The following is a 21,426-nucleotide window of genomic DNA, read 5'->3' as shown; positions in this document are numbered from 1 at the left end:
GTCTGGAATTTTCAAAACACAGATGGCTACTCACAGTCAGCTCCAACCTGGCCAGTTTCTGCCCCTTTGCCATTGGGCTTTCCACACTGGTCTTCTGGCCCAAGGACAAGAAAAGTAAAGTCATGTTTTTCATTCTGGCCAAGGGCATGCAACTGGCCTGGAACCTCAAAGGCTGTGAAGAGAAAAGGGCCAGTGGCAGCTTCGTGCCAGGCAGGGTGCAGTCTCTTCCTGCACGGCCTGCTGCCCTTCCAAGCCCGGACAAAGTCCTTCTGGCTTCAAAAGGCGGCCCTACCTCCCACCCTCAGCAGCCCCTCTGAGCTCTGGGGGCACTGCTGACTACTGACTAGCACCAAGGAAAGGTGTGGATTGTGTAGGACGGGGTGGGGGAAGAGGGGAAAGCAAGTTGTTCACGGAGTGCCTCTGCACCTGGAGTTGTGTGATGTGCATATGACATCACTTCATTCTAAACTGTTCACTGAGCACCCACAGCACTAGGCCAGTGATGCTTTTATCTGCATTGCCACAGCTGAATCACATAGTTCAAATATGCCATGGTGCAGGGAGCAGAAATCACTTTATAAGGAATAAGTTGGGCATATCCCCATTTCACAGATGAGGAAACCGAGGCTTTAAAAGGTTTTAATATATTATGCAAAGTTATATAAGTGGTGAGTGGTAGCAGTCTACCCAGCTCTGTCTAACTTTGAGGTCAGATAATTTCCCAACATTCTAATCTATGTTCACAATGCAATGAGAGTATGTATATTCCCAGAAAATCAAGTGATTTGGTTTTATCCCTATGGCTAAAATTCAGTCCCCTTGACTTCTTCTTGATCATTCACGCCATTATTTGAAAATAATAACCAAGTCTTAAAACTCCAGGTTGTTCTCAGAGAACCAGAGTTGGATAACGGCTCGAGGCCTGGTTTCAGTTCAAGGCTTCCCAACTGTACTTGTGAGACTGGGAGAGAGGATGGTAATGTTTTTGTTAATGTTTTATCAGCCAAGTGCCCTGTCCTCAGAGTTCACAGCCTTGTCGGGGGACACACACACAGGAAGCATCTGGCCGCTGAGTTATGAGCTGTTGCTCATAACTCAGGGCAGCTAGTGCTGAGGAGTGGGAGTTACAGCTGGGACCACGGAGGCCCTCAGGGGCTCTCTGGAAATGGGGGCCTCAAAGGATAAGCAGGGCAAACAGAAGAGCGGGATGGAGGGAGAGCATGCTAGGCTGAGGGAACAGCATCCCCAAAGGTCACATGTGAGGTGAGCACCTCTCTGGGAGACAGTGGGGGTCAGGGTCTTGTGCAAAAGGTACAAGAAACAGGTGGAGGGGGCAGGGGGAGAAGAGAAGGTCCCTGGGTGGCCGGCTAAGGAGTTTGGACTTTAGAATTAGCACAGCACCTAGCATACAGTAGGAGTTCAAGAGAGTTTGCGAGAGTGAAGTCATCGGTTACTTAGGGACTGTGGAGGACCGGGATGGGATAGGCTGTCCTTGGCTGCAGAACACGCAGCTGTCGGTGAGTCAAAGACTGTGTCCAGGGTGAAATGAAACTGAAAGTCAAGTGGACAGTCTGGCTAAGGAGCTTCTAATAGGCAGAAAGTGGTGTGAAGCAAGGCAGAGGGGACCAGGGCCTTCAGAGCAGCAGGAAGGAAGCAAGGAAGGAAGCAACCTCTGAATTATGAGAATGCAACCACAGAACATTTTCCAGGGTGCTCAGCCCCTCAGAGGCAGTGGGGGCCAGCCATCCACACTGTACTCTCTTGAGGGTGGGGCCTGTGGCTTGCCCACTGAGCCTGGTATGGGGCAGGCCCTCAACCAATACCTGTGGAGTCCTTCAGAGCTAAACTGGTATCACCAGGTTAGCGTGTGTAAGCTCAGATATCCAGGGATAACAGGTCAAGAGCCACCTCCTAAAAATACACCAAGACAGAAATGCCCAGCTTGTTTTAATTGCCTAAGGTAATCCTGGGTGACTCCAGGGCCAGGCCTGTGAAACCCACAGAGTCTGAGTTTCCATCCATCCCCAGCTCCCAGAGTTTGCCTTCACCTACAGCCCGGCCTGTTTCTCCCAGACCAGGACCCTCTCAGCTGCTGCTGATTCTGATCCAGACAGAATACCAGCCCACCCAGGAGACAGAAGGTGGCATTTCCTGAGCCCTCCGCCCTCCTCTCAGGAGACAAGCCCCGTAATCCCCACCTTGAGGCCCTCTGGAGTGCACAGAAGCACAGGGGCAGCCTTTTCCAGTCACAGGCTGAAAGGCAGCAGCCCTGGTGAAATTCTGATGTGCAACAGGCATGCACGAAAAGCAGTTCTTCGGAATTTTCAAGACTAGCCAAAAATCAACGGTGAAAACAAAGCGTCTACACTTTTCAGAGGCAGTCACCTCACCCTCATATTTCTCTTTTGATTCCTTCCACATGGAATTATGGCCAAATCCCTAGTGGACAGAGGAGCCTGGTGGGCCTCAGTTCCTGTGATTGCAAAGGTCAGACACGACCAAGCGACTAAACCACCACCACCACCTCCACATCCAGTGGTCAGTTCTCAAGTCAGCAACTACATGGTTTGATCCCATCCAACAGAGACGCCCAATCCCCCCATTCAACCGAAAGCCAACCACAGCTCCCACACTGACACAGAAAGCCAGGAGCAGCGGGGGAGCGGGGGTGGGGGGGCAGGCCTGGTAAGATGCATTCAGAGGGAAGAGCTGCCTTCACCCTGCACCTTGGAAGTCCAGTCAAAAGCCAAATTCTGGACCCAAGAACTGCCCAACATCCCCTTCCTGGTCCTAACAGATGATGAATCCCCGAGCAATGCCAAGCTCAGCAGTATTTCTGACCCTGAATACCTCAGTCTCTCACAACTTCCTTCCCCTGCCTCATCCCTGAACCAGCCTTTGTCCTTCCATCCTTCCCTGCCCTGTTGCCTTGAGCTGAGGGTGATTACACACCCTTGGGTGGCCCAGGACAGGTCTGGTTCACCCTTGTGGTCCTGGCATGATTATTAACAGCATCCTCTCTTCGCTCTCTAAGTGTTCCAGTTTAAACAATAATTTAATGGTAAAGTTAAATGGTCACCCCACCCACACTGCACTTCCTCCAGGACTATTTCTCACGATGTTTATCTTTAATTACAACAGGCGGCCAGATCTAGAAAGTGGAGACTAATCCAGGCTCCATCCAGCTTCCTCTCCTTCTTCCCTTTAAATCTGACCACCCCCCATCTTGTTGTGGAAGAACTTATTTAAGCTAGCAAAGATACCAGCAGGCATTCTACAGACAGCTGCAAGATTTAGGTGTACCCAAGCTTGGCTCTAAGGTTCCTGTTCAGTTCAGCTCAGTTGCTCAGTCGTCTCCGACTCTTTGCCACCCCATGAACCACAGCATGCCAGGCCTCCCTGTCCATCACCAACTCCCAGAGTCCACCCAAACCCATGTCCATCGAGTCGGTGATGCCATCCAGCCATCTCATCCTCTGTCATCCCCTTCTCCTCCTGCCTTCAATCTTTCCCAGCATCAGGGTCTTTTCAAATGAGTCAGCACTTTGCATCAGGTGGCCAAAGTACTGGAGTTTCAGCTTCAACATCAGTCCTTCCAATGAACACCCAGGACTGATCTCCTTTAGGATGGACTGGTTGGATCTCCTTGCAATCCAAGGGACTCTCAAGCGTATTCTCCAACACCACAGTTCAAAAGCATCAATTCTTCAGTGCTCAGCTTTCTTCACAGTCCAACTCTCACATCCATACATGACCATTGGAAAAACCATAGCCTTGACTAGACGGAACTTGGTTGACAAAGTAATGTCTCTGCTTTTTAATATGCTGTTTAGGTTGGTCATAACTTTCCTTCCAAGTAGTAAGTGTCTTTTAATTTCATGGCTGCAATCACCATCTGTTTCTGTTAGTCAACTGAAAAAGGAGGACATCTAAATGGTTGTACAGAAGGGGAAACCAATCTATTGTCCAGGAAAAATAGGACTATTTGACTTCAGATGGGCCATCAGGGAGGCACTCTGCGTGTGTTGACAGCATCCCAACATCCTCACTCCTATGCCTATGCAGACAGCAAAGCCTGGGACTGGGGTGCCCACGGGCCAGGACGTCCCTGGCTTGTTCATGAGGTAGCGCTGAACAGGCAGGATGGTGGATGGAAGCAGTGAATGTAGAGCTGCCACATGACTCCATGCGTCTCCCCCTTCCCTCTTGCCTTGGGCTTCTCTCCTCCTTTCCTCCCCATCTAGACCTTTAATTTCTTAAAAGCACCTTCAGACACAGAGAGGAGTTTAAAGATTTTTCTCATACACATTAAATTTGTTGCCACTCTGATAAATGGAAGTCTGGGAATCTTTTTATTTTCTTCCCAAATTACATTTCTGGACAAGAATTATGCTTGGCCCTGGCATTTTATGATTATGTAAGTGTGAGGTTAGTTAGAAAATCATTTGATGGAATTTTGAATTACCAGCAAAAATCAACTATTTCAGGTAAAGACAGAAAACATTTGAGAAAAAGTCTGAGCACCCAAAAACTGTCTGCATCCAAGGATCAGCCAATAACCAAAACCTTGGGAAGGTCCAGGCTGACAAAAAGAGGCATTCAGTCAGTTTTCTGCCTCAGTGAACTTTCAGACCCAAAGTCTCAAACTGGGAGTTCTTGAGCTGAATCCGGTATACCATTTGGAGTTTTTTGGCCAGCAGAGTTGATTACCACTATTTTAAAATCAGGAACTCTTACATTAACAACACAGATTTATGGCTTTTCTTGGGGGAAAAAATCCAAACACCTGGCAACACTGGGCTCATATTCATGCAAAACAAACAAGATCATCAAAAGCATCAGTTAAGAACCAGAGCATAGATGGGTGTTCCATCAACTGTTCTCCATCCTTTTGTGCCACAATCCATTTTTAAACCTTCAAAAGCTTGTATTACTTCCTGAAGGCATTTACCTGAAATTACACTGCTACAGGCTAGATCCTGAGTTCCTGAATCACAAATGATTCTTGTGCCTGTTACAAGATGTTACATTAACTAGATGATCCTCTTTGCTTTTGAGAGCCCAACCGGACGTTCTCTCGTTTTAAAATAAAAACCACTCAGTATCTGATCCCAAATGTGACATGGCACGTGGACTGGAGACTGAGGCTCCTCTGCTCTGTCCATGTAGGTGGCTGCTGGGCACCTAGACCCGCAGCTGATCCAGGTATTCCATTTACCCACATCTCTCTCCCAGGTTGTGGCTGCCTGTTTCAGTCTCCTCTGCACCAACAAGGCCTCAAAGGTTCTCTATACACCTTTCATACAAAATACATTGCTTGATCATCTGGATCAGGAGTCCCCAGCCTCTGGGATCTAATGCCTGATGAGCTGAGGTGGGGCTGATATAATAATAATAGAAGTGAAATGCAGAATAAATGTAATGCATTTGAATCATCCCCAAACCACTCCCTCCACCCCCAGTCCATGGGAAAATTGTCTTTCACAAAACTGGTCCCTGGTGCCAAAAAGGTTGGGGACCACTGATCTGTATGATGCCTTTAATCTCTGAAAGCAGCTGAGAGGATGTGAGGTGTGAGTAGAGAGATGGCCCGAAGGACCAAGATCACACGGTGCTCTTCCCAAACTGCTGACATCTTGGCAGGAAGGAAGAGGCAGAAGAAATGCAGATGCTTCCCCTCTGCTCCAGCTCCGGTCATTCCTTCTAAAAAAATATATGATTCCCCCTTACACTTCTACCATGCTTAGACACGATCTTCCAGGTTGAGAGCTGAATACCAACGAACGATAGTCACATTATTAAAATGTGAAAATCTCATTCACTGCTGAGCCAAGTTAGAGCACTAGAATTATATTCCTTTCTTTACAGTTCCAAGTTCATGATTCTTGGATCCAATGAGATAAGATGGTCCTAGCAGTTAGGGAAAGGGTTTCCCTTGCTTATGCTCTCTGCGGACCCTGGGCTTCATTTATTAAGGGAGGCAGTGTTTCCTTATAGGGCCAAGGGGGATCAAGGGGAACCAGAGAAGCAGCCTAATGGACTGGCACTCACTCCACGCTTTCTGATAGTAATGAAGCCCCACAAGCAGCTCCCTGACCTCATATTTCTGAAGCCCATCTGGACAGCAAGCCTCATAATGAGTGTTCACTATAGAGGCATGGACAGGTAGATTATTATATGGGAAGCAATTCTGGTTCCTTGCATCTCCTTTTACAAACAGTGATAGAAAAATCTTGAAGACAGGAATGCTGGGGATGGCTAGGTCCCTGGATCAAAGTGCTCCTATGGGCAGCTCCTGGATATGGGGGGTCAATTCTGCCCCCTCCAAACAAAAGATCATAGGAATGCTCTACGATTAACAGTTAACGGCCCGTAGTCACCCAATGCAAGGGTAGGAGCTAAGGGGTTCATTCCAAACTCCGGTCCAGGTGAAACGCCTGGTATTTCTGCAGTATCAGTTCTGCAGTCAACCTCGAGGCAGAGGGCCTCAGGACTAACTATCCATTTCAACCACTTGCAGAAACGCAGTCATGTGGCTGAGATGTGTGCCCACGGTGGCCGCGGGCCATACTGAAATCCCCCCACGGGGAGCCAGTCACGCCTAACTCAGCCCTTTTCACACACTGTTTGTCACAGAAAGTCCCTCTGGTACATGTGTCACCATGAATCAGCTATGCTATTTTGCCTTTTTTTCCCCAGGAAGATGCTTACAGATAAGTCTTTTTTTGCTGCCTAGATTACAAAGGAGGATTTCTCAAGAAGATGTTTATCTGGCAAAAGAAACAAGTAGTAATGCAAAAAAGGATAGCCTGTCATCCTTTGCTGGGCTTCTTGCCAACCAGGGCCCCCAGAGGAGCCATCCAGGGTAGTGGTCCTGCCAATGGGGCTGCCAGCTTCTGGAGCACAGGGTCGAGTTTCTCTCTCCTGCTCAGCCAGGCCCACGGCCATAGCCTGCCGGGGAGTTTTCCATCTGTGAACAGGGCCAGGTCCATCTAAGCATGCTTTCTGGAGGCTATACCTGCACAGCAAACCCCAGTGCCCTCCCAAGAGACCTTTCAGAAGAAAGACAGAAACATCACATATATACACACATACACGCCTTAGAATTCTGACAGCAGACTATGAAACTGAGGATGACATGGGCACAGAGTAAAGTTCCCAGTCCCTACAGTAAAGCTTCTTTGTGGTTCATCCAAGGGAAACCTCTAAACAGCAGCAGCAACTTGGAGTTTGCATTTTGGGTGTTTGAGTCTTTACTGAATTCCAACCGCCCATCTCCCTCACATTATAATCTCCTTGAAAGCAGGAACCATGTGATCTACCTCATAATTCCTCAAAGCTCGTAATCTTGTGGTTCACACATGATGAACCCAATAAAAACTGAGAATAACAATGCCACGGATTGTCTCTAAAAAGAAAATAAAAGCGATTTCTATAAAAACACCAGCGATGGGCCTATGGACTCTTACTTAAGAACTGGTTAACACATTGTTGAGGAAGTCCCCTCTTATTAAACAATGTCTTGTATTCAGTAAAAATCTACTGTGTGCCGGGTACCTGGACTGCACCCCCCAAAGTGAGCATGCAAGTTGGCCCCGCCCATCTGCCCTTTCATTTCCTCATTCATTCTTCCCATGACATGTGTGTCAGGCACCCTGCCATGGATCTGACTGATTCAGTAGTGCCAGAAGACTCATACTGCCCAGGGTGACACAAGAGCTGATATGAGCCGTGTTTTCAGAGAAGGGAAGTCCCTCACATGGTCCCCACCAGGACCTCATCTCAGCCTGGGTGCTCAGCCTTCAGGAGCCTCCCTGACTCCATGACCTTCAGATGACATTGGATATTCACAACTTCCCCGGGGGGCACAACCATCAGAGAAGAAATAATTACATTAACAGTAACACAGTTCCACTTGGGTTTTCTGTATGCAGCTTTTTCCTTTTAAAATACATTTTCCCAATGTTGCCATTAAAAATAATAATCTTGTAATATTTTTATCTCTACCACAGAGCAGGTATTCTTCTCTCCTTTTATTAGTGACTCCTGAAGGGGCTACATCACTGCTGCCGGGTTACACGGGCTCCGCAAAAGCAGTCAGCCTTGTCTTCTAACTCCAAGGGATGAAGGAATACAAGGCTTCTTCATCAGCCACTATTTTAAAAGCTGGCAGGCTTTTCTCTCTGTACTCAGATTTAACTCTAATAGAAACTGACAGGTTCAATCTTGGTTAATTTTTTTAAAAAAACACAAGAACAAGAGCCAAGAAATTCATCCTCAGGTGTCAGCAGAAAGATGAAAATCTACTCTCTTTCATCCGCAAGTCGTAGCTTACTCATCCTGAAATGATGGTGGTGGCAGAGTTACCTTATAATGCAGCGTTTCATGCCTGGTGAACAATGGACCTGGATTTATATGGGCTGTAAAACCTTCCAGACAAGACCGCCACGTTAACATCCCGACGTAAGACAATCTGGAGAGGGACGGAAAATGTCACTTGGCTAGACGTCAGAGCTGTGTCTGTCTGTTTTCCTCCCTCATATAAACTGATTTCAGGACGAGGAACTTGAAGACAAAATGACACCATGAGTTCACACAACCTCTCAGCTCCATACCCAGAAATGAGCACATGGAATTTTTTTTTTAATGATAAATTTAAAATGATATTTACCAATGAAATGGTTTGCTGACTGGGTTTTCTTGAAAATAATGGGAGTGTCTGGGAAGGGGCGGTAAGAGAAGATAGATAGGGATAAAGATGAAGTAAGGTTGGCTCAGGGCTGATAATTACTAAAACTCCATGAATATTATAATACTAAAGCACCTAGAGTACTACATGATTCTGTCTACCTGTGTCTATGTTAGAAGCTTTCCAAGATAAAACATAAAAAAATACATATTGGGAGACTAGCAATGTCTAATACAGGAATACTGAGTTAGGGATAAGGATGGCCAAGACACGCTGTTTAGTGAATAAAGAAAGATGCACAAGGGTATATAAAGTATGAGTCCACTTACATACACACCACTGATAAATCTGTAGAAAATTTCTGGAAAAATAATCATCTTTGTATACTGCTTGAATTTTTAATGAAAAATTACTCTTATATTTTTTTAAATTCAAGGAATGCAGCAGAGGAAGGAAAATAGTAGGGGTGAAAAATGAGACAAACATGTCCATGGACAAGAAACCATTGGAGCCAAGGGCTGGCGTCCAGAAGCAGGTAGTGGCCAGAGGTTCACTCTCAGTGGGGCACTGAAATGCCCGCCAGGCCCCCAGGCAGGCTCCCGGTGTGAAACAGGGGACAGGCGCCTGCCCCAGCGGCCTGTCCTCCTCACGCCCCCGCCCTTCCTCCTCTGCTGTGATCTTCGGCACACAAACCTTCCGCCTCTTTGAGCTCCTGGTTTCTGACAGAGGCATGTTAACATTTCACTCCATTATTGTGGACTCACTGTTTTCTCCTGGCAATACTGTCTGTTTCTGTTTTGCAAATACCTTATATTGCTTCTCCTGGAGAAGGCAATGGCACCCCACTCCAGTATTCTTGCCTGGAAAATCCCATGGACGGAGGAGCCTGGTAGGCTACAGTCCATGGTGTCGAAAAGAGTTGGACAGGACTGAGCGACTTCACTTTCACTTTGCTTAGGGTATATTGTTAAAGTATAAAACCCGCCTGCATAGATTCTAAATTCCTGATGGTGCTTTTCTCAAGGGATGGAGAAGAACACAGAACCCTAGCTGCATGGAGTCCAGGAAAGAAAGTCTCCAGCCTTTTTGTCTTCCATAAAGGGAGGCAGGCTTATATAGCAGGAAATTTCTCAAACATAGGAAGGGGGTACAGATGCTGTTTTTGTTGTTGTTTAGTTGCTAAGTCATGTCTTTACTCTTTGCAATCCCATGGACTATAGCCTGCCAGGCTCCTCTGTCCATGGGATTTCCCAGCAAAAATAATGGAGTAGGTTGCCATTTCCTTCTCCAGGGAACCTTCCCAACCCAGGGATGGAACCTGTGTCCCTTGCAATGGCAGATTCTTTACTACTGGGCCACCCAGGAAGCCATGAGAGATGCTGCTGCTGCTGCTGCTAAGTCGCTTCATTCGTGTCCGACTCTGTGCGACCCCATATACGGCAGCCCACCAGGCTCCCCCGGCCCTGGGATTCTCCAGGCAAGAACACTGGAGTGGGTTGCCATTTCCTTCTCCAATGCATGAAAGTGAAAAGTGAAAGTGAAGTCGCTCAGTCGTGTCTGACTCTTTGCAACCCCATGGACTGCAGCCCACCAGGCTCCTCCATCCATGGGATTTTCTAGGCAAGAGTACTGGAGTGGGGTGCCATTGCCTTCTCCGATGACAGATGCTGAGAAGCCAAAATACCAACACTAATTATGCTAAATTATCAGTTGCTCCAGCTTTACATACCATGAGGGAGCTGAACCTCACAGGTTAAGTGACCTCCCTAAGGTCACAGAACTATGTGCCTGAGTGGGATTGGATAAAGTTGCTATCGCAAATAAGAAGTGCTAGTCTGTGCCAGATACACTAATTTAGCCTTCAATCAACTTCACCATATATAGTATTATACAGTACTGCTATAATCTCCAGGTCTCAGCTAAAGAAACTAAAACTCAGAGAGGTCAGGAAACTCGCCCAAGGTCACACAGCCATGAGTGGCAGAGGTGGTGTCAGTCCCCGTCCTCCCCTCCTACTTCTGTGCTAGTCCTCACTTCCTTCCCAACATCCCTGACAGCCCTTCTCCAGTGTTAGGAATGGGATAAAGAGGCCTGAAAGTAAGTTAGACACTTTTATTTCAAGCATCTGGAAAGAGGTTAGGCCGCCACAAATGCTATCAATAAAAACCACAAGACCTAAAAACGTAGAAGAGTAGACACCATTAAAATATTAACCACAAAAGCAAATTCCTGCCTGGTGTCATTATCAGCAGTTGACAGGATTCGCCTGCTGCTTCCACCTCATGGTGGGTTTGGGCTCAAACCAGCATACAGCCAGCCAATGGAGCCAAGAGAGAATGAACCAGAAGCCCGTGGCCCCCAATAATAAAGCTACCATTCAACAGCTCCTCAGGCGGCCAGCCTCAAGACAGAGTGACCGTGACCAATGGCTGCTACCCCAGCTCCTCAACACACACACTCTCACTCACTCACTCCAGGCTCAGCAGGAGCCCTGTGGCCTGAAGCTAAGCCACTGCCGGGCTTCCTAGCTCCAGGGGCCTACCCAACTACCCACAGTCTGGCCCTGGCTCCTGCAGAGGGCTGGGTGAACCTCAGGCCTGGTGTCTCCTGAAGACTCTGAAGGCTGCCCCTCAACCTCCCACCTTCCCACTGGTTTCCCGCTTCCATACCCTTTGTTCCCATTCACTCAAGGATGTTATAGAAAAGCCAGATCACTCTCCGTTGCTAAAAAGGGGGGTTCTAACACCTGAGTAGGGGTAGAACTACCAAATGTAGAAAACAAGAAGGGAAGAAAGGAAAGGAAACCTGCAGGATACCCAGCTACATTTCAATTTCATATAAACAATACTTGTTTTGTGTAAGTATATCCCCTTACAACATTTGGGTTATACTTACATAAAGCAGTTGTTTGTTGTTTATCTGAAATTTATTTAACCGGGCATCCTGTATTTTAACTGGCAACCATATCTGTTGTGGGTGGGGTAGAGTAGGAGGTATATGGAACAACAAATCAGCTGGAGAGGAAAACACTAAGGGAGCTACGATGATGAAGGTGGGAAGGAGGAAGCGTTCTTTACCCAGAGTCTCTTTTACACCAGAAACTTCCATGCGTTTTATTTCATTTGAGCGTTTCAGCAATTCTGTGTATTAGACATATCTATCCCCACTTAGAGGTGAAAACACATAAGTTCAGAGAATCAACTGACTTGCACAGTGTCACATGGGTAATTCGTGAAAGGAAGGACTATAATCCATGGTTTCTGAGTATAATCTGAGTCATTTCTTCTATGTATGGCTGCTCTGCCAAGTGATACACCCTTATGATTTTTATAGGTTATGCACAAACAGGGTCTAACAGTTTTCTTTACTTTTCCAATACACTCATAAGGAAGAAAATGCTCAGTGGCATCCTGGATTAACACGTATTTGAAACACAGCTGTTTATGACTAGAAAGCACTAGACCCTTCTCTACTTATTCCAACTAACCACACTGCCCAACTAACTAGAGTTTCCTAGCAAAGAAGAAGAGAAAGAATCAAGAAAGGAAGGACAATGTTCCACCCAAGATGACCACTGCTCCCCAGTTTTCAGATGAGGAAAGTCATGAGACATTTGACTCAACAAAATTTTACAGGGGCCCAAGAGGAAAAGGCTCCTTAATCAAAATGCTAGCATCCCATGAGACATCATTTTCTAGAAAACACAGCTGACGTGGTGCTATGTTTGGGGCGGCGGGGGGGATTGTTTTTTTAAAAAGCTATTTGTCAAAAGTACAGTGGGAAATACTTTCTCTTCCAGCCCCTCAAGCTTCTAACATTCATGGCACACAATCAAAGGGAAACAGCCATAAAAATGACTTAATATGTGCCTTTTTTGAAGTATAGTAACTCTCGGACAAGTGACTATAAAAATAACACAGCTGAGAAGGTCTAGATTTATTTCTGCTTAGTGAATTTCCAGATCAGAATGCGCTCTGTTCATCAGCTAAGTTTGCTTTTGTGCCATTTGGTTTCTAAATTTTCCTTTCTTTGCACAGATGCTAACAGATTCTGTTTATGATAAAACCTTGCCCACCTCACAGTCTACAGGCCAGTTCCTGGGGGAGGACCGGGTGCCTACAGAGGAAGGCAGACGGCCATGGGGGATTCCCCACCAGCTACACCAGCCCCGTCTACGGAGATGGGCCTGAAGCTGTTCTGGGGGGCCTGGCTCTGCCAGCCCTGGTTCAGGCCTTGTTTACTCCCCTGCCTTCATTCCCCCTCCCTATAAACACTCACACCCAGGCACAGACTGCAGAGTGGCAGACAACTAACACTCGATCTTTGGGGCTACTGGAGCCTCCAGTTTTCTTATGGAAGATGGCAAAAAACCACAGTTCCCTGCCCCGGCCAGCACCAAATGCTCCCAGCCCCAGCATGAGACAGAAGGCAAGTATCAAATTACTCAGAGCCAGTGGGGACAGATCAGCACAGGGCAGTCACTGCAGACTTAATTATCAGAGGTCTTTAGAAACATTTCGGCTGGAAGGGGATGGAAGAGGGGAAGAGGAAGTAAAAGACTTTTCATTTCTGTTGCTTCTGACAGACTGAGCCCTACAAACAGGGCATCTTCTGGACTTTATCACCAGCCCGGCTACAGAAGTCTCCTCTGTCTCATGTCATGATGCAGAATGAAGGATTCTGAAGATGAAGAAAACTCAATTTCATTTTGGATCTAAAATCTTTCAAACATTTCCTTTGAAAAGCCTAATTAAACTGATTTTCGGTTTCACTGTTTCTAAAATCTCTGATGTACAGAAAAGATAAATTCTGGCCAATACCATTTAAGTTAAGCATGATCAGGTTTTCATCTGTATTGCATGAGAAAAATTCCAAACCATGGCTTGAAGGCCTCACATCTCTAATTGTACTTAATAGTCAGCCTGGTTTAACGATCCTCGGGGCACGGGCCCTGTGTAGAGGTGAGGAATTCACCAGCTGACAAGCAACCTCAGGATGAGCAAAGATGACTCGGAAATGGCGAGGGTCAGAAGGGCTGGGATCACAAATGCCAGGGCTGGGATCACAAATGCCAGGGCCAGAGGACGGTGGTCTCAGAGCCCACCTGCTCCCACCCTCAGATGGCAAGGCCAAGCGTGGTGACCAAGCTGGGACTAGCACATAGGACATCCGACTCTTGGTTCAGTGTTCCTTCCACCTCCTCCCCTGGTTAAACCAACAACCACAGACCTAACATACGCCTTGTGTGAATGTGAAGGAAGGGGGTAGGAAGGGGTGGGGCTGTGCTGCTGTGAGTGCAAGTCACAGAGTGAAGTCTCCTCTTCCCCACCCACAGCAGAGTAAGGGGCTCTACTGCGTGACTCCAGGGCAACCTGAGAGAGGATTATGTAAGGGAAACAGCCCACCTGGCCCAGGAGTTATCCACTCACTCAGAGGCCTTGCAGGAATTTCCTGTTATGTGATCTGGGTCTTGCAAATAACTACAACCCAGCCAAGGCTGTCACTCTCCTCTCTCTGAGAAATGTGTGTTCTTGAGTCACTAGTTGTCCTGCAGCTCTCCAAAGACTGGGCCTGGCTCTGAGAATGCCCACTGGGAGTCAACATGAGGGTATGCACTGAGAACCAAGGGTAGGCCAGCTCAGGGGGCAGCAAAACCCCAGCTCCAGGCTCTGGGGGAGCCATGGCTCTGCCCAGAGGAGGAACAGTCAGCAATGTGGAAGTCTCTGTACCCAGGGTCATGGGCCTGATTTATAATGAAAATCTGCAGGTGCTTCTGCCTTTCCTTCTCTTTTTAAATGTTTTTAAATAGTAAGACATATATTACACACAAAGGAATACACACAAACACATGCACAGCCCCTCAAGTGGAGCACAAAGCACTGCAGCCAACCAGGAGCAATGCCCACCCATGTCCACGCCCCTCCCATTCCCCCACCCACTCCGCAGGTAACTGTCACGCTGCCGTTTGGGGCCATCATTCCTTGGTTTTCCTTATGACATTTACCACTTGCATATACATCCCTAAACAGTACAGTTTAGTCTTGCCTATCAGTGCACGTAGGTACCTGTCTGCTCATTTTTATTTCAAGTACTCAACTGGATGAATGTATTATATTTATCCATTCTGCTGTCTATGAGCATTAAGCTGTTTTCAGTTTGGGCTACTAGAAATGATGCCACAATGAATACTCTTGAACGTGTCTCCGGGTTCTCAGTGCTGGAGTTTCTCTATGCTGAGCACCTGATAAGGAAAACACTATATATAGAATAAGAACACACTCTTGACTCGACTGGTCGATGCCAATCTGTGCACGAAAGCTGTGCGGCCTCTCCCTCCCTGAAAAACACTGACAAACCTGCTCCCCCTACACAGAGGAGGGCTTTCTGGTGACTCAGAGGCCAAGAAAACTTAGTTCATCACCAGACAAGCAAGTTAAAGCTGCATCTCGACACCTCCACTGTAAGACAGAGCCTGAGATTTTAACATTCTGAGCTGAACCAGAACCCAAATGGCTGGGCTTTCCACAAGAAAAAATGTCACCAACTGTCCCAAATGAATGAGGTAAGTAAGCATCTATGGTCTTGGTACAGACCCCCGCTGCCCAAACTATTTACTGTAAACAATAAGTACAAAAGTGTCCCTAAGATGTTCAGTGCAGAAAGACGGCAGACCCATGGATCCCATCTGCGGAGGGTGGGGGTGGGGGCGGTTAAGAGGCAGGGAGGGTCCCTGGAGCTGCAGGCCAGCTGCTCCCACGCACCTGTACACGGGCTGCATCTCCCGTGCTATGCCAATGATGGCGCCTGGCAGGAAGTTGTCGAACTCCTCAAACAATTCCCGGATGTTGGTCTTGTACTTGAGGTCTAGGTCCAGCTGAATTATCCGCAGGATCTCTGGAGGAAAGACCAATACAACAATGAGACAGAGACATACCTCCCGGGAGGCTCAGTCATTGACAGAGAATGAAGTGAAAGGTGCAGAGAGTGTACTGGATTATTCTTGCTATCACCAAATAATGCAATGACACCACCAGAACACCACCAGAACAAAGGCCCTTCATCTACCAGCAACCCCTGACTCACTAGAAGCCTTCACAGAGGAAGACAACAGCCTCATTGCTTCCCTTCTGGTTGCAGACATCCACTGTAAAACTAGGCAACCAAATTCTCGAGTTTAGATGACTGTCTTGGTGCTTCTCTCTGCGGTACAGGTATTAAATGACCCATAAGTCATTGTTGCCTCAGCTTCTTATTACTATTTCTGCAAACCTAGATATGTGTGGGGTTAGGATGCTGACCCAGACAGAATCAGCTAAAAGACCTCAGATGCTGTTATGTTTTTAATCCACTGTCTGAAAGACTAACTCAGCTATAATTAGACAGACACCTGGCTCATAAGAGCTGTTTGCTCCCATTGCTCCCAGATGACTGAGGAGCGAGAAGGTAGGAGAGAGGTGCTGAGCTCATTCTCCATCCTTCATCCAGTGGGCCTATCGGAGAGTCTGGGCCAGCAGTGCCAGCAGGGGATCACACACCAGGCTGACTGGGCCCTGCCCTCAGGGAAGGACACAAAAACAGAGAAACGGTACCTAGTGCTGATGTGACATGGAAGAGGGGCCTCTCAGGGTCAAGTGATGATGGACAGTAAGTACTCTGTCCTAAGGGAAGCCCTGGCCTGGGAATCAGACCACGTGAGAGCAGATTCCAGTTCTGCTTGCCGATTAACTCTGTGATCCTGGGCGAATTATTTCACTTCTCTAAACTTCAGTTGTTTCATTTGCTGAAGTGCATATATGATATGATGTGGCTGGTGAGGCTGTGATGCCGAGAAGACTAGACAACAGGTAGGGAACATCACCCAGGCTGTAGGCGCCACAGGAAGCCAGGATCTGGAGAGGAGGGAACTTGCTAGAGCTTGAGGCAGTCAAGGAAGACTTTTGGCAGACAAGGAGTGGTGAAGAAAGAGCACCAGGTGCCCGCCTTGGCTCTCCACCAGCCCTTCACCAGCCCAGATGCAGAGCATGGGGCTGTCAGGACCCACAGCCCATGGAGACTCCCTAAAGACAGGAACTCCATCTTTGGCATCTCAGCCTCCATCCACTCACAGTGCAGGGCTTGACATTCAGTAAATGCTCAGGAACAGCTGTGGAATTCAACAGCCATTATCTAGTTTCTGGAGAAATCACAACTTATGATTCAAGAAAAGCTGATTCAGTAGTCCCTGTTCTATTTTCCTTTGTGACGCAGAAACAAAACCTTAGTTGACATCCCATGTGAGTTTTCTGAAAACAGTAGGTGAGCATCCAGCTGCCCAGGCCAGAGGGCAATGGGCTGCTTCTCGGGCCCCTGAAGGAAGCGGGTGGAGGAGAATGGGCCCCAGGCCAGTGTGGACCCAACGGTCAGCTTTCCTTTGCACTGCCCACACACACATAAATGTGAGCAAAACTGTTGCATCCTGCACTAAACTCAGCAATCACAATAGCCACCACCTAGAAGTCGGGAAGGGTCCTGGAGGGCAGGAAGCCCTTGTGGGGAGGGTGATGAGCCTGGAGCCTGGAGGGCTGGAAGCCCTTATGGTGACGTGGCTGCCTCCTGAGAGCTGCTCTAAATCAGGACAAGAGAGGCTACAGGGCAGAGTCTCGGGGCCCCTGCTGCTCTCAGAGGTGGCCCTGGACAACAGAGGGGAGGAAGCTGATGGTGACCTTCAGGAAGGACACTGTATCCCAGGAGAGAATGTCCAGGCGTGAGTAGCAACCATCAAGACGTCATGATGGGCGGCCCCGCCACACACACCCGCTCCAGCCACTTCTAACCTGTCTACTGGTGCATCCCCTGCACCCCGAGTTCCCTCATCCAAGGTCTCAGGCAGCTCTTTCACAAGATAGAGCAGAGCCCTCATGAGACAGGGGCAGGGGGGCACCATCACCCAAGCAGAGAAAGCACAGTATCACGGGAGGGGGAGGTGGGAGGCCTCAAGGATCTGGTGCTAGTTTCGTGGCGTCCTCAGGGCTGTGAAAGCAGAGGAATTCTCATTCATGGCCCTAGGAGACTTCCAATAATATGAGCAATGGCCACAAAAGAAGAACACTTTCTCTGAGTGGTTTCTGAGTGTCCAGTATTATTACACAGGCAATAGTTTTAGTTCTCAAAACCACCCAATGTAAGTGGAGTTATTCCCATGTTTAGATGAAGGACCAGAGGCTTCTTGTTATAGTTCAGTCGCTAAGTGGTAATCTGACTCTTTGCGACCCTGTGGACTGCAGCATGGCAGGCTCCTCTGTCCTTCACTATCTCCCAGAGTTTGCTCAAATTCATGTCCATTGAGTCCAACCAATGCTATCCAACCATGTCATGCTATCCAACCATCTCATCCTCTGCAGCTCCCTTCTTCTCCAGCCCTCAATCTTGTCCACCATCAGGGTCTTTCCCAATGAGTAGACTCTTCACATCAGGTGGCTCAAGTATTAGAGCTTCAGCTTCAGCACCAGTTCTTCCAATGAATGTTCAGAGTCGATTTCCTTTAGGACTGAATGGTTTGATCTCCTTGCTGTCCAAGGGACTCTTCAAGCGTCTTCTCTAGCACCACAATTTGAAAGCATCAATTCTTCAGCACTCAGCCTTCCTTATGGTCCAACTCTCACATCCATACATGACTACTGGAAAAACCATAGCTTTGACTATACGGAATGTTGTCAGCAAAGTGATGTCTTCGCTTTTAAAAGTTAAAAACAATAGCTCAAGTCCTTCAACCAACAAGTGTCAGAGCTGGGATCTGAACCTAGGCTGGCTTGACTTGAAAGCCCAGCACTCTCTCCCCAGTAGAGCCTGATTCTTCTCTGAGGAAAGAGGAGTTCAGGGAGGCAGATTTTGGCACCAGCGCTACCCACACAGAGGCTGGGAGCACACAGAGGTGCCAAAGACCTTGACAGACAAAAACCAGAGTGACAGCCTGGCCAAATGGGAACTACATGGAGGTCCTCTACAGAAAGGTAGCTCACTGTAAAGAAATTCCTGATAGGGGGGCCATTCAGTCTGTTAGTCATTCTTCCTTGAAAGCCTACCATGTGCTGTGTGTGTTCTCTGGTTTTTCAAGATCATATAAATCCCACTTAATCTGCCTGAAGCAGCCGGAACACCTCCTTACCTGGCCTGTCTGGACAGGCCCTGGGCAGAGGGCAGAGCTCAAGGACATGAGATGTCTCTTGAGGAGACCCAGTTCCTGCACTTGGCCAGAGCCCTGGCCTTGTTTTAATACACCTGTCAATAAATCTGAGCACACTCCCAGTCCTTCAAGGAATGACTGGGAGTGAACTTGGAAAGATCACATACAGCCATGATACGTGAATGTGAGATGCTTTGATATATTTTGAAACTCCTCCTTGGTAAAGCACCTTTCAGGAAGGGTTTGCTTAAAATTGGGAACACTTCTTTAAAGAGAGCCTTCACCACATGAGGTAAAGGCTTCCACCTGATTAGGAAGGAAAGAGACAGCAGTGCCAGCATGAAGTGACCCCTTCACACCAATGTGAAAGGCTGACCTGGTTGTCACCTTGCAGATCGAGGCAGGAGGACACGCCCTTCTATTCAAGGAGACCGACCGCCCCCTGAGCACAGCCCTCTCTATCGGGTAGGCATTGTCCAAGCAGTTGTCCTTTTATGCAATTGTGAAGTCAGATGCCAAGTTGTAAATGTCGCTGCTGAAAAGAGGAAGATGCTTACCAGGAATGCTGGAATTCATTAGGATGAGATTTGATTTTTTTTAAAGGGCCCTGTTTCTCTGGTATTTGATATAGTCATCTCTCTATGGGAATTACATCCAGAAGGTTTTACACATAATGTTGAAAGTTGTGCTGAGGATGAAACTATGGTGACACGTGGAAGTGGCAACCAGTGATGGCCCAGAGAAGATGCTGGTTGGAGGACAGCTGCAATGACTGCAGCAGGACCACTGAAATTTAAGGTATAAATGAACGAGACAATTGCCCCCAAAGCAAAGAGAAGATGAAATCTATAAAACATGGGGGAGGATGCCTGAGCAAAAGGAAGACTGTTGTTCAGTCGCTAAGTTATGTCCGACTCTTTATGACCCCATGGACTATAGCTCATCAGGCTCCTCTGGCATGGGATTTCCCAGGCAAGAATACTGGAGTGGATTGCCATTTCCTCTTCCAGGGGATCTTCCTGACCCAGGGATAGAACCCATGTCTCCTGAATTGGCAGGTGGATTTTTTACCACTGAGTTATCAGGGAAGCCCCGAAGAAGGACTGCTGCTGCTGCTGCTGTTGCTAAGTCGCTTCAGTCGTGTCCAACTCTGTGCGACCCCATAGACAGCAGCCCACCAGGCTCCCCCATCCCTGGGATTCTCCAGGCAAGAACACTGGAGTGGGTTGCCATTTCCTTCTCCAATGCATGAAAGTGAAAAGTGAAAGTGAAGTCGCTCAGTCGTGTCTGACTCTTAGCGACCCCATGGACTGCAGCCCACCAGGCTCCTCCGTCCATGGGATTTTCCAGGCAAGAGTACGTGGGGTGCCATTGCCTTCTCCGAAAGAAGGACTAGTCATCTACAAAACCCAAAAGAATGGCTAGCATCTAAGGCTGGTTGAATGTCCACCATGTCAGAATTCCATGAGAAGACAGCAAAAAGGTAGAGACAGAATAATCGAGGATAACAGATTTGAAAAGAAAACCCAATAATAACTGAGGTCATTGTACAGATGGAGAAACTGAGGACCAAAGAAGGAGGACCTGTCAGGGATCACACAGTCCAGCTAAGTGGCAAAGCTGATCTCAGGACTCAGGTTTTCTGACTCCCTAAGTGATGCACTCATGTTAACTAGCCCTCCTCCCCCGACTCCCAGCACAAGCCATGAAATCTTAGGGAGCAGAAGTCACTGTGTAATGGACCAGAAGGTTATATACAAGACTTGCCAGACAACCCACACAATTTGTTCGTGAAGGATTAGCATATTATCCCATGAAAATATAGACCTGAAGATAAATAAGTAGTAGCCAAAGAAAGAAAAGAGATTTCTATGACGCCCACAGTTTGTAGTCAACTTGTGGGAATGGGAAAATGGCTCTCTGTATTCTCATATTAACATCAGGCAGGGATTTAAACAAATCTTTTTAGTTGCTAAGTCACATCTGACTCTTGAGACCCCATGGACTGTAGCTTGCCAGGCTCCTCTGTCCATGGGATTTCCCAGGCAAGAATACTGGAGTGGGTTGCCCTTTCCTTCTCCAGGGGATCTTCCCCACCCAGGGTTTGAACCTGGGTCTCCTGCATTACAGGCAGATTCTTTACCTTCCTTGCAAATAAATCTTTACATTCCTCTAAAAACACACCTTGAGCTGTGTTAAATTCAAAGGGGGGCGGGAACCTGACTCAGCATCCAGGAGCAGACTAAACTCAGTGCCTGGTGTGAGAGACACAGCAACCAGCAGTCCAACACTGTCTGCTCCATGCCTAGCATCCTCTGTTCCAATCAAACCTGTGCATGCCTGGGAACGTGTTTGCTGCGACATCCAATTAGGTGAGGGGCATTCCAACCAGCCCCTCAGACTTAATATCTGTTTAAATCACAAAAACTGAAGTGTCAGTGTGTGCCTAGATCATGTTCTCAGGTATAAGGAGGCCTGGCTCGTGTGTTACGAAGGGGCCAGTGTGAGCACCTCGTGTTCTAGGAACACACTTGTGGCTGCTCGTCCTCCTCAGATGAGTTCAGCTCCCTGAGGC

At 47.7% G+C, this 21,426-nt stretch overlaps 1 protein-coding gene across 3 annotated transcripts in view; it reads right to left on the bottom strand.

The window, feature by feature from the left end:
* The window catches only part of XXYLT1 (xyloside xylosyltransferase 1), a 176,261-nt gene that overhangs the window by 58,796 nt on the left and 96,039 nt on the right, over positions 1-21,426 (bottom strand). For all 3 annotated transcript variants that reach the window (XM_061412340.1, XM_061412347.1, XM_061412357.1), the window contains exon 3: positions 15,451-15,583. In XM_061412340.1, coding sequence (XP_061268324.1) covers positions 15,451-15,583 — 133 coding nt within the window. The remainder of the gene's footprint in view (positions 1-15,450; positions 15,584-21,426) is intronic.

This window comes from Bos javanicus, chromosome 1 (genome assembly GCF_032452875.1).
Source record: "Bos javanicus breed banteng chromosome 1, ARS-OSU_banteng_1.0, whole genome shotgun sequence".
NCBI lineage: Eukaryota > Metazoa > Chordata > Mammalia > Artiodactyla > Bovidae > Bos > Bos javanicus.
Note: the sequence above shows the minus strand (reverse complement) of the source record. Positions and strands in the feature narration are given on the sequence as shown.